We start from the raw sequence: 16,270 nt of genomic DNA on the forward strand, positions 1-16,270 counted from the left end.
AAAGTTCATGGAAAAGCCAATTATGAAAAAACTATATGGGTTATAAAATGTTTTGAATCAAAATAAACTCATACTTGAATTTCCTTTTTCCAAGAACTTTATGATTTCACTAACAAGTTCCCTTAGTTATCCTATTTTCATTCTTAATCATGAAGTCCAGACCTTTAACTTTTTTTTTTTAATGGAGAGAGAGAGATTGGTGTTTTGATAGGCCCACTGTTAACTGAAAACTGTCTTGCAACTTTGGATATAAATCAGCCTTCACAGCCTTTGAAAATGATTTTAGATCCTTTAGAAAATAAAAGTCATCCAAAAAAGGAAAAGAAGAGAGAAAGAAAGAAACAAACAAACAAACAAACAAACAAGCAAAGAAGGAAAGAAAGAAAAAGAAACTCAACTAGTGGATTCTCCTTTTGTGGTACATCGTTCTGCTTAAAATAAATAATAAGGTTTACACCTGCTTCTGGCCTGAGAGAAGCTGGTTAGAACAGAATGATGTAGTTCGCCTCTTGCTTGATACAAGTGATTTGTCCCACAGGTAAATCAGAAAAATAAAAGTAAAATGCTACTCCCAAAATAAGTCACTGGAATACCAAGTCTCAAAGTAACTTTAACTTTAAATGCCTGTTAAGGTTTCAAGGACTTATGAAAGATTTTGGAAGGGGAAAATATCTTGGAGTTTCTTCCTACCTGACTGTCTCAGTTTGAGAATTTGCTGAGGTGGTAGCAAATGCAGATGCCTCTTTCATAAGCCACCGTGTCTAGACCTGCCACTACGACAAGTTGTATGTTACATTCAGGCAAAAATTCTACTCATCCAGTATCACCAATACCTAGAGCTTGAGATTCTAGAGAATTATGTTTTTACTTAAAGCCACCTTCAGGTAAGATAGCAAATCATTTACTCTTACTACACTAGGTTTCCTAGATCTGAGCCTGGAAGAGTTTGGACCAGAACTTGAAAATGCAGCCCAACATTGTTCACAGTTCCAAATCTGGTCACAAAGAGCTGTGCCCCAAAAGTGATTATGAATTACATGCACGCCGAGCCAGCAGAGGGTGGAGATGTCGGCACCAACAAGAATGTGTGCCAGCTTAAGTACCTTAACTCTTGTAATGGCACCTGTTGGCATCTCCCTCAGGGCCTGGCAAGAGTTCCTTTCAGCATGCTAAGGAGGTCTTAAATGGAGATATGTTTCCACCTGACCTTTTTGGGAAGCAGAATTGCTCATGGCTGAAAGATGCTTTTTGAGAAAATTAAGAAAAATTCCTAGAAGGACAGGTGGGATTGGAGAATCAGTCAAACAAAAAGGCCTAAAGTCTACTTGCTTGAAGGGAAGGGAAGGGAAGGGAAGGGAAGGGAAGGGAAGGGAAGGGAAGGGAAGGGATCAATAAAGAGTTAAGAGTTACTGACTGTTCATACTGACCTATCCAAACTGTTAGGAATAAATTCATTCTTGTGTTTCTCTGTTTTGCATTCAGTTGTGTCCACAGTACTGGCCAGAAAACGGAGTACACCGACACGGCCCCATCCAGGTGGAATTTGTTTCTGCTGATTTGGAAGAGGACATCATCAGCAGGATATTCCGAATTTATAATGCGGCCAGAGTAAGAGTCAAATCAGAATCACTTATAGTTGTGGTTTCATTCTTCCCTCATTCATTGCACTTTAGAGCCCCCACTCCATGTCAGTCACTGTTCTGTGAACAGAGGAGTACTTCCTTGTCTCCTGGAGCTTACACTCTAATAAAAAGTGTTAAAAAAAACTAATAATAAAATCCAGCGACACTTGGTAAAGCATGGTAAGGAACAGTAAAGACTTTACTCAGGACCACTGCAATGGGGTCATAATATGAGAGCGAAGGATGGAGCTCATCTTCAAATACATCATGGGCAAGTGGGAGTTGATAGTGAAGGAGTAAGGTGAGGTCAGGGATGGAAAATGACTTAGAGGAAATGTCAAAGGTAAGGAGACTTGAGCTAAACCAACCTAACAGGATTCTTGCTGAAGATAGATCAAGGTAGTCAGACATCACGAGGAGGATAGTGGAAGATGAGGGGCCCAATCAGATATTGAACATGATCTGGTATTGATGATGGGGATTCTTGTTAAATTGACTTAGCAGGGTTCTTTCTAAAACCACAGTTTATGGGAAGTGCATAGATGAGCCTTAGGAGAAGGTTCAGGCAAAAAAAGCTTAGCCAGGCAAAAAATCTTTGTCACAAGGAAGACAATAGGGCTGGCCCCATAGCTTAGTGGTTAAGGGAGCCAGATCTCACATAGCTAACTTTGGTTCAAATCCTGGCCTTCTGTCTTGAAAAACACACCAGATGCATATGTATGCATGCCCAAAATCTCAATAGGATGAAGAAATGAAAAAGGGGATTACAGCATAATCGTGTTCCACTGGGTGGTGCTTTGTCTCTCTGTCTGTCTTTCTCTGATAAATGCATGCAGCCTCTAGTAATTAAAAAGAGAAGAAGATGAACTAAATAACTGATGTAGGGCTGGCAGCAGTGGCCCAGTGGGGGTGCAATACTCTGCAATGCTGGACACACCTGGGACGGTCCCAGGTTCATATCTGGAAGTTTCCCTGTACACTCCCAATGCACCTATGATCTAGTTGAGAATGGGGGTGCATTGTGGCAAGAGGACCCTGTTGGAAGTGCCTGTGTCTCTCTTGGAAAAAATGCAATAAAAAGTTGAAAATAATAATAGTGCCAGCCCCATAGCGCTATATGGTAGGAACTGATTTCACATGGCTGACTATGATTTGAATCCTGGCCCCACCCTGAAAAACACACCAGGTACATGTGTGTGTATGCCCCAAATCCTGACAGGACAGAGAAATGGAAAAAGGACTGAGATGTGAGCAAACCCCATGAGGGAGGGGGAGCACTTTCACTCTCTTTCTCTAGCAAGTGAATACACCATCTTGCAATAAAAAATTAAATTCATAAGTAAAATAGTAATAACCGGTGTAATAGTAACGATATAGTATGTTAGGAAGTGATAAATACTATAGGAAAAAAAGAAGGGGAGTTAGAAAGTGCTAGAGCCTAGCCCAGCTCCATGGCCTGGTGGTTAAGTTGGATTCCCCATGGCTGACCCCTCACTTCAAGTCATAGACCCTGTGGCTTGAGAAAGACACCAAGTACATGTGTGTCTGTACCCCAAATCCCAAAAGATGGGACAGTTGGAGGATAAGGGATTGCAGCATGACCGTTCCCCACAGAGAGGTGCTCTCCCCTCTCACTTTTTCTGGTGAATACAAGCAACCCTAGCAAAAAAAAAAAAAAAAAAAAAAAAAAAAAGGAAGGAAGGAAAGACAGATAGATGGACACATGTACGTACTTGCTAGGGAGGGTCCTGCCCTGGAAGAGAGCAAAGCTCCATTGTAAATAGATGTGAGTAAGAGCAGACACCTGAGGAAGTGAAGGAGCAGCCTGCTGCTCTCTGGAGGGACAGCTTTCCAGCCAGGTGTAAAGGTCAGTGCAAAGGCCCAAAAGGTGGCCTGGCCTAGTGAGTTCTGGGAACAGTAAGGAGGCTGGTGTGGCCAGAACACAGTAAGCAAAGGCAGGAGTATGGATGGAATCGTTCACCTGGAAGGAAGGTGGCTAGGGGTCAGGCAGGGATCCTGTAGAACCTTGTAGGCTACTGTTCTGCCCCCTTGCACTAGGGCTTTTACTTTGAAGAAGGTAAGGATCCATTGTAGGGTTTAGAGTAGAAGAATCACAGGATGTCGTTTACATTTAGGAGTACTCTAGCTTCTTTATTGAGAATAGACTCTAAGAGAAACTCATCAGGAGGCTGTTAGAATCCTCCAAGTGGGGGACCAGCAGTTAGCATAATAGCTATGTTGCTGGACTCCCATGTAGTCAACCATGGTTCAAGTCCTGGACCCGGTAGCTTAAACTCATGCCGGGCACTTGTGCGTGTGTGCCTAAGATCCCGAGAGGAGAATGGAGGAGAAGGGATTGCAGCATGTCCATCCCACGGGGTGTTTTTTTCTATCTTTCTCCCTCTCTCTCTGTCTTTCTGGCAAGCGCACGTGCCCTACAGCAAAAACCTCTCCAAAAAAAGAAAAGAAAAAAAAAGAATCCTCTAAGTGGGGGTCTTGGCAGGTAGCACAGTAGTTAAAGTTTCCAGATTCCCAGAGGGCCCACTGGTGGTCCCAGTTCCAGACCTGGCAGATTGCTTTCTCCCTTTTTCTTTCTCTTTCTCTCTCTGTCTCTGTCTAATCAAATTTTTAAAATAATAATAAGTGGAAATAATTCTTTTTTTGGAGAGGTTTTTGCTATACGGCATGTGCCAGAAAGACAGAGGGACTCCAGGTGGGACATGATAATAGTCAGACTAGAGTGACCAGTTGACCAGTGGAGGTTAAAGAAGTAGATTCTGATAGACTCAGGGAATCTAGGGTGAATCTTTTTTGGAGAGGTTTTTGCTATAGGGCGCGTGCACTCTCCAGACAGACAGAGAGAGACAGACAGACAGAAAGCGAGAAATCCCCCCCCAAGGGGGATGGCCATGCCGCAATCCCTTCTCCTCCATTCTCCTCTCGGGATCTTGGGCACGCATGCACACGCGCCCGGCGTGAGTTTAAGCCACCCAGTCCGGGACATGAACCGCGGTCAACTACGTGGGAGTCCAGCGACATAGCCATTACGCTAACTGCTGGTCCCCCAGGGTGAATCTCAGGACTATCCTGAAACTAGAATGCTGTGATTGACAGTAACTGAGCTGAGAAAGGCTGTGGATGTGGCAGGATTGTTTGGGAAGGTGAGACACCCATGGAGAGAGGATAAAGTTTTCAATTTTAGACATAATAGGTTTGAGATGACTACTAGACCCCTAAGTGAGACTAGCAGGTAGGCTTTTGTGTATATGAGGATGAAATTCAGAAGAGAGGTCTCAGCTGGAGATATACCTTTGTGACTCATTGGAATATTATATTTAAAGCTGTGAGATCGAATAAAATCACTGAGTAAGAGACAGAGAAGAGAAAGCCCCAAGAACTGAGCCTGGGGGCTTCCATCTGCAAGAGATCTGGGAGAAAGGGAGGCTGAGGGCTGCAGCAAAGGAGACATGGGCAAGGAAGGAGAAGCCCGGTGCAAGCAGCAACTCAACAAGAATGATCACCGGTGTCAAATGCTACTAAAGGCCAAGGAAGGCTTAGTCCAAGTGATTCAGCCGTGGCCAAATTAAAGCTGTTGTGACTTTTCTTTTCTTTTTTCTCTTTTTGGAGAGGTTTTTTCTTGCCAGAAAGACAGAGAGAGACAGAGAGAAAGCAAGAAATCCCCCCCCAGGGGGAAGGATCATGCACAGTCCTTTCTCCTCCATTCTCCTCTTGGGATCTTGGGCATGCACGCACATGCACCCAGCATGAGTTTAAGCCACGGGGTCCGGGACTCGAACTGCAGTTGACTACATGGGAGTCCAGTGACATAGCCACTATGCTAACTGTTGGTCCCTTAGTCACTTTTCTAATGTAAGCCTAGTAACACTTTTGAATTCTGCAATTCCATTTAAGTATGACTAAAGATTAATTAACTATTGATATCTTAGCAAGATCAGCACAACCTTATTATACGCACAGGAAACACAGCATAATCTATATTACACTGAACTCACAAACATCGTCAGATTACAATTTATTCTTTACCCCTAATTTACCTGTAATTAAAGGCAAACCATTTGATCATGTTATGTACAATGTGGCCAATGCTGTTGTGAATTATTATTTTATTTGGCTTTTGCAAAATGGTAGGCTGTCTGCTTGTCTTGTCTGGCCTGTCTTTAAAACACTAGTTTTTCAATAACAGCTTGAGATTAAAAATCATAACTCTTCAGGCCAGTGGAAGCCACCTTTGTGTTACAGGCAGGACTCCGCTTTAATAATGCTCTGCTTTGGTGAGAAAATCAAGTAGGCTGCACGAGGCCCCTGTTATGTCCCAAACAATCCTGCCACACCCACAGCCTTTCTCAGCTCAGTTACTGTGTTCTGCTACTCCCTGATGGTTGTCTGTTTCTCCACAGCCCCAAGATGGGTATCGGATGGTGCAGCAATTCCAGTTCCTGGGCTGGCCGATGTATAGGGACACGCCGGTGTCTAAACGCTCCTTCTTGAAGCTCATCCGCCAAGTGGACAAGTGGCAGGAAGAGTACAACGGTGGAGAAGGCCGCACGGTTGTGCACTGCTTGTAAGTTCTCAGGGAGCTGTCCTCCCGATGGCCAGGGCCTCACTCTCAACTCTTACCTCCTTTTTTTTGTTCCCTGTCTTTTGTTTCACTGTTAGTGGAGAAGGTATAAGAGAGTCTTAGTGAGAAGATGATGATCAGTACACACACTGAGGGCTTCCAGGAAAGAAGATCTGCAAATTTGCATGTGCCGCTACTGTGAAAATAAGCATTGACTCTGTTAGCCACCTTCCCCCCCCAAAAAAAAATACCTGGCTGGGTTCAATGGGCTCCTCCTGGCTCTGGAGAGCCAATGTTTTTAAAAGAATTGTTTATTTAATTTTATTTATTTATTCAAAGGCATGATTTTTTTTTTCCCTCTCTCTTTGTGGTTTTTAGGATGAATTTTTGCCAGGGAATATGTATAATGGGAAGATCTGGTTAGAGCCAATGTCTCCCAAGTGTGACCTCTGGGCCAGCAGTTTTAGCATGTGTGAAAACGTGAGAACGTCTGCTATAGATGGTTCCCAGCCTTACCCTATACCTTGAATGTCATTTGAGGAGCTGAAAAAAATTTTTAATTAAAAATATAGAAAGAAATAAAAAATACCAACACCAATTAAATCAAAATTTCTGAGAGTAGGACACAGACATTGGTGGATTGGTGGATTTTTGTTTTTTATTTTTTGTTTTTTTAATTCCTATCAATAGATTTCCACGTGCAGCCAAGGCTGAGAGCCACTGCACAGAGAATATCATCTTTTCAAAGCACTTTCACCTGCATTTTCTCATTGGCAATGATATGTAGCTAATCAGCCAGCTGGAATTGGCTTAATGGAACAGGCAATTACAAAGTCATGGCAGTTAGGGAAGATATTTAGAGAATTTGTGGAAATTTAAAGTACAAGCGTATGTTGCTTTTTGGTGGAGTATCATTAGAAGCACACAATGGGATCTCTTCCAGATTGAAGGCAAAATCAAGTTTTTGTTTGTTTGGGTTTTGTTTTTGTTTTTAAGAGAGATTTTTTGCTATAGGGCATGTGCACTCGCCAGAGAGACAAAAAGCAAGAAAGCACCCTCTAGAAGGTATGGCCATGCTGCAGTCCCTTCTCCTCCAATCTCCTATCATGATCTTGGGCATGCACGCACACACACTTAGCATGAGCTTCAAGCCACCAGGTCCAGGACTCGAAACACGGTTGTCTACGTGGGAGTCCAGTGATATAACCATCATGCTATCTGCTGGTCCCCAAAATTAAGTGTTACTCTAGGCAGACCAACCCAAGTTAAAGTGGCAAGCTTGGCTATAGGCACAGGGTATTCTCTACTCCTTTTATTTCATGTAGTTCCACCTCTACCCAGGGCCCCCTAAGGCCTCCCTGGAAGTCCAGAACTCTGTCCTGCCTCTACCCAAATCAGAATGTGGTAATGGCTCATTCTAAAGAAAACCCATATTTCCTTGGAAAGTCTTAGGTTGGTTGTCCTCAACCAGAGACCCGGTTCTTTGTCCTCTAAAAGCAGTTTATTGGTCCCTCCCCACTTACTGTTTCCCCTTTTCCACTCATGTACCCCGTGCACTAACAACAGTTCTACCAAGAAAACGCCAAAAGAATGAAAAGTTCACAACCTTACGTTTATTTATTTAAATCCAGATATAACTGCTGATCAGAACAAGATAAGCGGTTTACCACACTGGAAACGATTTAATCTCTGCAAGGAAAATCAATATTTTACTCCATTTACTCAAAATACTAAAAGTAGTTTGGTGATACCCCTACTTGGAGACCCCCCAGAATCTGGAGCTGGACACATAACACATCTCACCCCTGAGATGAGTTTCTTTTAACATGGATCAATGCTTTAACCACAGGACTGAGTCACTAGTGACTACCGGAAGTTAGGCACTAGGTTAGGCCTAAAGAGAAAATACAAACACCCCTAAATTACCCCACTTCAGTGTAGACAACACTTTTCCAAGAGACAGCTGTGACCGAAAAACTATGAACAATTATATTGCTGTTCAACATAACATCTAGAACAATGACTTATTCTTGAACTGTAGTGGAACGTAACGGGTATCCATGGTTTACTCTCGCTCCCTGCCCAACATTTCTTACCCTGTTTAGAGGGAGAGACCCTTGCATTTTTGAGGGGGAAATCATTCTCCCCACCTCCAAAGCTTCCATGTGGGGCTACCTCTTGCTCTCTTGGCATCAGAGTGAACATGAGACCCAGACCTGGGACCAGCAGTTGATGTAATAGCTATGTCGCTGTACCCCCATGTAGTTGACCATGGTACAAGTCCCGGACCCGGTGGCTTAAACTCATGCTGGACGCGTGTGTGTGTATGCCCAAGATCCCAAGAGGAGAATGGAGGAGAAGGGATTGCAGCGTGGCCACACCCCCTGGGGATTTCTCACTTTCTGTCTCTCTGTCTCGCTCTGTCTTTCTGGCAAGCACACATGCCCTATAGCAAAAACTTCCCCCGAAAAAATAAAAAATAAAAAAGACCCAGGCCTGATGAGAATGTTTATTTTTGTTTAGATTTGTAAATCTAAGGACTTTTATTTAAGCTGTAAGAAACAAAGTTAGTTTAAATTGGCCTCCTCCAGTATTGGCCAGGACAGGATGCTTTGAAACCACAGAAACAGTCCTCGCTGAGGGCAGAGCCTGCTATTCAGCATGGTGTAGCGCCACCTAATGGCTGTGGACATAGAGGTCCTACTCTTGACATGGACCTTGCAAGTGCTGTGAACTGAATGGATTTCCTTGAGCCAGATTCTCAAGGTACATAAATAGGGACTTTTTTTCTTTATATATGTCTTCCAGATAATAAAACCAGAATAAATGGATAGAATTAAGGTATCATTTTGCAACTCTGGAGGAAAATAATGGATGTAGACAGCCGTCAGCAATCGCTGCTGATGCATTAGGTGACAAGCTGATGGAGAAAAGCAGTGCAGGGACAGCAACTTTCCGATGAACGGAGAGAAAGTGCAGAAACAGCCTTACCTCAGTATCACCCAATTTACAACAAAGATCCCGCTGCAATGCAACTACTGCAGAGGGGGAGGACCGTGAGACACCTCAGTCTTCCTCTTCCCACTATGTACAGAAATCCTTCCCAGAAGGATCATAGACCAAAATTTGAAAAGTGAACCTCAAAGCTTCTAGAAGAAAACATAGGAGGAAATCTTCATGTACACAAGGTAAAGATTTGTCAAACTGGACAAAGAACTAGCCATAATGGAAAATAGTGACAAATTAGATTCTACTAAAATTAAGTGCTCAGTTCATCAAAAAATATAAGTAAGAGAAGGAAAAAGTAAGACAGTGGAAAGAGAGTTTTCCGATACATGTATCTGACAAGACCCAGAGTCAGAATGCCTAAAAACTCCTGTAAGTCAATAGGAGGAAAGAAAAACAATTTTTTAAAGGCCAAGAATTTAACAGATACCTCATTAAAAAATAATAATAGTGGACAAGCAGGTAGCATAGTGGTTAAGGTGCTGGACTCCCACATGGGTGACCGTGGTTCGAGTCCCAGAATCAGAGACTTGAAGCTCACACTGGACACATGTGCATGTGTGCCCATAATCCTGGGAGGAGAATAAAGGAGAGAGGAATGAAGCGTGGCCAGCCCCCCTAGGGGGTGATTTCTCAATTTCTCTTTCTCTGTCTCTCTAGTGACCACAGGTGCCCTATAGCAAAAATCTCTCTAAAAAAATAAAAAGACATCCAAATAGCCAAAAAACATAGAAAAGGTACCAACATTATCAGTTTTCAGAAAGGTACACATTAAAGCCAAAATCAGATGCCACTACATACTAATCAGAATGGCTAAAACGTTTAAGACAAACAAATAAATGATAATACCAAGCATTGGTGAGGCTTTAGAGGAACTGGAATTCTTATACACTGTTCATAAGAAGAAGTAAATATCATCCAATTATTTTGGAACTCTTTGACAGCATCTACCAAAGCTAACCATATACATACTCCCTGATGGAGCTCTTCTGCTCCTAAGTATTGGCTACAGAAATGAGTCATGTTCCACAAGACATGTTTACAGCAGATTTACTCAAAGCATCTAAAAGCTGAAAATAGCTCAAGCATTCTTTAGCTGTTGGACAAATAAATTATACAGTAGTATATTTATTATTTAGTAGAATTCTTGTTAGCAATTTAAAAGTATAAACTATTGATAGAATATAGGTGATAATCACATGGATAGGATTGAGTGAAATGAGCCAGACTTGAAAGAATTTATACTGTATTATTCAATGTATACAAAGTTCAGAAACAGGCTAAAGACATGTATTAGGCTTAAAGTGAGAACAGAGATTGTCTTTGACAGTACAGATAGTATTGACCAGGAAGGAATAGGGTGGAAGCCTCTTGGGGGTGGCCATGGCCTTTATGTTGATCTGAAGGGTAGTTATATGGTATATGCATCTATAAAAATGAACTGGCATATCTACTTACTATTCATGGATTGTATTGTAGGTATGTTATATATTGTGTGAAAAGCTGATTTGGCATTCTGTAATGGACTAATCAGTCTGACATTCAAACACAATGATCAATCTTTTATCTTTCTTAGAGAGAGATTTTTGCTATAGGGCATGTGCACTAGCCAGAGAGAGAAAGAGAAAGCAAGAAATCACCTCCCAGGAGTGATGGCCATGCCGTAATCCCTTCTCCTTCATTCTCCTCTCAGGATTTTGGGCATGCTTGCACATACACCTGGCATGAGTTTCAAGCTGCCAGGTCTGGAACTCAAACCACAGTCAGCCAGGTGACATTCCAGCAATGTGACCATTACACCATCTGCTGGTCCCCACAATGATCAATCTGAAAAATCATAGAACAAGGGAACAACATGATATCTTGTGCTTGCCTTCTAATGGAAGTACACATATAAGGTATCCTTGTCTAAATTAGTAAGTGCTAAATTCTTACCAAGCTCTGGAGCTAACCACCAACTTACAGGATATAGAGGGCTAAAAAGTAACATGTTGGGTGACTATGTTGGCACACTAGTTAAGGCAACTGGATCCCACATGGCTGACTGCACTGTTCAAGTCCTGGATCCCGTAGCTTAAGAAACACACTATGTGCATGTCCAAAATGCCAAGAAGAGTGAGAAATGGAGAAGGGGTTTTGGCATGACCATCCCCCTGAGGGTGGTCTCTCTCTCTCTCTCTCTCTCTCTCTCTCTCTCTCTCTCTCTCTCTCTTTCTTTCTCTCTCTCTCTCCCCTCTTCCTCTACCCTCCCACATACCTCCCCCACAAGCACACATTCTCTCTGGAAAAAAATTTTTAAGAAGAGTAATGTGTTAAGTGATATTACACAGATGCAATGAATAAACATCCAGAATGTGGAATATCCCCCAACCTTCCCAGCACCAGGCACTGACCCTGTGGAAGACAGTCCCTCCATGGATGGGAAAAGTAGGGATTGGTCCCAGGATAACTCAAACTCAGCACATTCACCATGAACCCCATATCCACCATTCCCACATTGCAATATACAATGAAACAATAACACAACAACCCAACAATAAGTTTCATGCTCCCATGAGAATCCAATGCCACTGTTGATGCAACAGGAGGCCGAGCTCAGACAGCAATGTGCGCAGTGGGAAGTGGCTGCAAATACAGACAAAGCCTTCCTTCATCACTTAATGCAATCACCACAGCCCACCCCCAGTAGTGCACAATGGAGGCAGGGGCAACAGGCCATGGGCCAGCATCAGTCTGCAGCCAGGGGTGGGGACTCCTCTGTAGATTGAGTGACCCAATATAATCAACAAGTAACACCACCCCCCAAAAGAGAGAACAAAGAGGATTAAAATATAGACTAAAATTAATTTGCAAAACATACTAACCAGATGCATCTGTAAACTTTGCTTAGATGTGGATTTTTCAAAAAGCAGCTATAAGAAACAATCTGGGAAATCTGAACACTAACTAGAAACTTGAGTATATTAAAAATAAGAATGATTTGGGTATGATAGTGGTATTGTGTTTATTAAATAATAATAATAAATTTTTAAAAAGATCACTTACCTCCTTGGAGAAGAAGATAATTCCAGAGTGGCACAAAGAAAATACAGGCTAAGCCTGAAAGCACTGTGGTTCCCAGAAGTAAGGACATGTTCACAAAAGGATGGGGCCCACCCAGTGGAACTCGTAATGGCCAAAACTGGAACGATTTGAACGAGATACTTAGTGATACCATTGGGCTTTAGCTTATGGAGTGAAATTAATTTGTGTAATTCTATACTATAAACAAATAATACAATAAGTATAAATGCTTTTTGAATGATGGAGAAGAGACAGCTTTTTCTTTTGGAGAATGTTGAAGTAGAAAAGGAAATAGAAAATCACGGTTAGGCAAACACCACTGTGAAAATTGTTGCAAACAAAATCCCCAATAGATGTTAAAATCAGTGGGTGAAACTTTGAGGGAAAACAAGGTATTCACAAAGTCCCAAAATATCTTCTTCCTCCAAGATCTCTATAACCCACAAAGAGAAAGATAATGACTTTACAGTGAAAAAATCTGGCAGACACCATCTTAACAAGTGAGCAAGAATAGCATCCCCAGGAGTAACCAATGTCACAAACCCCTGGAAGAACACAATGTCATATCCCTGCTGTGGTTTCCTTGCCAAGAGGTATGCCCTCATTTCTAATATGAAAAAAAAAAAATCAGAAAAATCAAAATGAAGTGGCAGGACCAGCAGTTAGCGTAATGGCTATCTATCACTGGACTCCCATTGTAGTCAACTGCAGTTTGAGTCCTGGACCCAGTGGCTTAAACTCACGCCGGTGCATGTGCGTGTGTGCCCAAGATCCTGAGAGGAGAATGGAGGAGAAGGGATTGTGGCATGGCCATCCCCCCTCGGGGGTGATTTCTCACTTTCTGTCTCTCTGTCTTTCTGGCGAGCGCACACGCCCTATAGCAAAAAGCTCTCAAAAAAAAAAAAAAAAGAAGGGGCAATCTATGTTTTGTATTTTGTAGTGACTTCTCAAGTTGTGCCTAGGAACCATGCTTGCTGCTTTCTAGATCTCCATTCCACATGCTATCATTTGTTCTACAAAATAACTGATCCTTGCTCTGCAAAAAGAGTCCAAGGTCAAGAAGGACAAGGAAAGACTGAGGAACTGTCACAGACTAGAGGAAACTAAGGAGACACGACAACTAAATGCAAGGTGGGATCCTGAATTGGATCCTGGACCAGGAAAATATATTAGTGTAGAAACTGGTGGACTTTGACTAAAGTCTATGGTTTCGTTAGTAGTTCCATACCAGTGCTGTTTTCCTGGTTCTGATGATGTACTATGTTCACGTAACATGTTCACATCAGGGAAGTTGCTCTCGTTCTTTCTGGCGGGGGCACACGCCCTATAGCAAAAAGCTCTCAAAAAAAAAAAAAAAGAAGGGGCAATCTATGTTTTGTATTTTGTAGTGACTTCTCAAGTTGTGCCTAGGAACCATGCTTGCTGCTTTCTAGATCTCCATTCCACATGCTATCATTTGTTCTACAAAATAACTGATCCTTGCTCTGCAAAAAGAGTCCAAGGTCAAGAAGGACAAGGAAAGACTGAGGAACTGTCACAGACTAGAGGAAACTAAGGAGACACGACAACTAAATGCAAGGTGGGATCCTGAATTGGATCCTGGACCAGGAAAATATATTAGTGTAGAAACTGGTGGACTTTGACTAAAGTCTATGGTTTCGTTAGTAGTTCCATACCAGTGCTGTTTTCCTGGTTCTGATGATGTACTATGTTCACGTAACATGTTCACATCAGGGAAGTTGGATATACGAGGGAACTCTCGGTGCTAATTTTGCAGTGCTGCCATACATCTGAAACTCAAGTTTGTTAGTTCACAGTAAAAGTTTTATTTTAAAAGAGCTCTCATGTTGTAGAGATCAATAATGAAATAGTAATCAATTTTCTTAAAAGGCCAGGCATGTCTGAATGTAACTCAATCTTGTCACCAATTTTCCTAGAAGATACTAGCTGAGGTGTTTACTCTCTGAAAATTTTCCACTGTGGACTCTTTCCATAGAAAGTGATAAGGTGCTGAATCAGCTAATAGAATCCGGGGCCAAGGCGAAGTTGGGGGTCTAGAGGACCTCTAGTCAGGCAAGCCATAGCCAGATGCTTGTCTCTCTTGCCTCATTTACTTTAATTAGAAGAATCAGTCCAGTTGGAGAATTCACGGGCCTCAGAGCCCTTCATCACTGCTGGTTCACAGGGCTTTAGGTGACGCGTCTCCACTGACTGGGCGTGAGATGCAATGTAAAGGCAAACACAGTCCAATCTTCTAATTTCTGTCATGACAGGAATGGGGGAGGCCGCAGTGGGACGTTCTGTGCCATCAGCATTGTCTGTGAGATGCTCCGACACCAGAGAACCGTAGATGTCTTCCATGCGGTGAAGACACTAAGGAACAACAAGCCCAACATGGTGGATCTCCTGGTAAGATGCCCCCTTTGTGTTGCACCTCCCCGTTAGCGGGAGACTTGGCTCCAGCTTTCAGATTTACAGGGAAGCCCGTTCGTAGTGCAAGAGACTTGGTCAACAGTGTAATAGTATCCCTTTGCTTGTAGGGCTTTCCTCCTCCGTTTTTTCCCTGTTCTTACTTCACTCTTTTGCAAGGAGACTTGTCTCAAAGCATTTGAAATGTGGAAATAGCTGAAACTCACAAGTGAGCATCCTTATTAATTTCCCTTCTTGGCAGTACCTTCCACGTGGCTAAGCACTTGGTCTTCGTGACAAGAAATAATCATAGCACGTGAAATGCCAGATTTTCAAATTATATATTTTATAAATAGCTTAATCGCCTAATATTTATCAAAGCTGAGAATTTTAGTTTGACATCCAGAATATTGCACTTAATTATGGTGGCCATATCTGAGAAAAGGATTAAAGGAGTTGGGAAACAAAAGGCTATGTGCAATTATTTTCTTAGAGTATTTCATGAAATCTCTTTTTATGTGGAGCCGTTGAAATGCCAACCCCTGTGAATCAAGAATAGTAGAATAGCTTAAAGGAGGAAGCTTTTTAGATTGGGTTTTTGTACTTCTCTGTGAGTGGAGGAAGGATCTGAAGGAAATGGTGGGGATAATTCAAGGTTGAGAGAATGGTCTGGGGTGGGGGACAGGAGGGAAGAGTTGGCAGATGTCACCCTGCACAGAAAGCCTCTGCTCCTAGGTTCATGACACTGCAACGGTGGGGTTCAAATTTAAAAATACAATAGCGGATGGATGGTGGCAGTGTGGTAAAACACAGTGCTCTGCAAAGCTGATACATTTGGGAAGGTTCCAGGTTCATGCCCAGATTCTTCCCTGAGCACGCTGGCGTGTGCATGCCCATGATCTGGAGCTGGCTAAAGCCGGGTGATTGCAGCATCAAGATACTGTTTGGGTGCTCACTCGAGCTCACTCGCACTCTCTCGCTGCTCATAGAAGAAATAAATGATCAAGCTTCAAAAAATATTCAAAAGTAAAATATTAAGGAACTAGAGAATTGAGATTTAACCCAAAGGTGAGAAACTAGCCCTGGTCCTCATCTGTGATTTGGAAGGTCATTATGGCAGTGCCCGGGTTAGAGAATCATAGTGACTGATACCTACAAACTCCCGGGACACAGCTGCGCCCTGCTCCGCACAAGCTTCTCCTCAAGGGCATTTGTTCCCCCCACATACATGCCTGAGCTATTCATTTCCAAAAAGCATGGTGCTGGCCAGGGAATTTGGCAGAAGGCTCCCTGTTTAGCCAAGTGCTCACTCTTAAAACCATCAGCAGTTTTCACACTGGCTTCTGTGGCAAGAAGGACTGACTCCCCAAAGACTGTACAGTCTTCCCTACAAGAAGCCCATGAAAGCCCCACTTCTAGTCGCAGCTGTACTACTGATTCAGAGTATATGACAGTGTTAACTTTGCAGTTGAAGTTTCCCTTGGCAAAGGAGTTCATTTTCTTGGGTTTTAATTTTGTAAACTAGAGGTAATATTAGCTTTTTTTTAAAAGTTCTTTTTTTTTTTTTTTCCTGAGAGAGACAGAGGGAAAG

General features: G+C 42.5%; 1 protein-coding gene across 7 annotated transcripts in view; it reads left to right on the forward strand.

Moving 5' to 3' along the window:
- PTPRM (protein tyrosine phosphatase receptor type M) overlaps positions 1 to 16,270 on the forward strand; it is a 732,676-nt gene that overhangs the window by 702,371 nt on the left and 14,035 nt on the right. For all 7 annotated transcript variants that reach the window (XM_027766560.1, XM_027766561.1, XM_027766562.1 and 4 more), the window contains 3 exons: positions 1,483 to 1,608; positions 6,041 to 6,204; positions 14,544 to 14,679. In XM_027766560.1, the coding sequence (XP_027622361.1) occupies positions 1,483 to 1,608; positions 6,041 to 6,204; positions 14,544 to 14,679 (426 nt within the window). The remainder of the gene's footprint in view (positions 1 to 1,482; positions 1,609 to 6,040; positions 6,205 to 14,543; positions 14,680 to 16,270) is intronic.

The sequence above is a fragment of the Tupaia chinensis genome, unplaced genomic scaffold (genome assembly GCF_000334495.1).
Source record: "Tupaia chinensis unplaced genomic scaffold, TupChi_1.0 Scaffold143584_1, whole genome shotgun sequence".
NCBI classification, from domain to species: domain Eukaryota; kingdom Metazoa; phylum Chordata; class Mammalia; order Scandentia; family Tupaiidae; genus Tupaia; species Tupaia belangeri.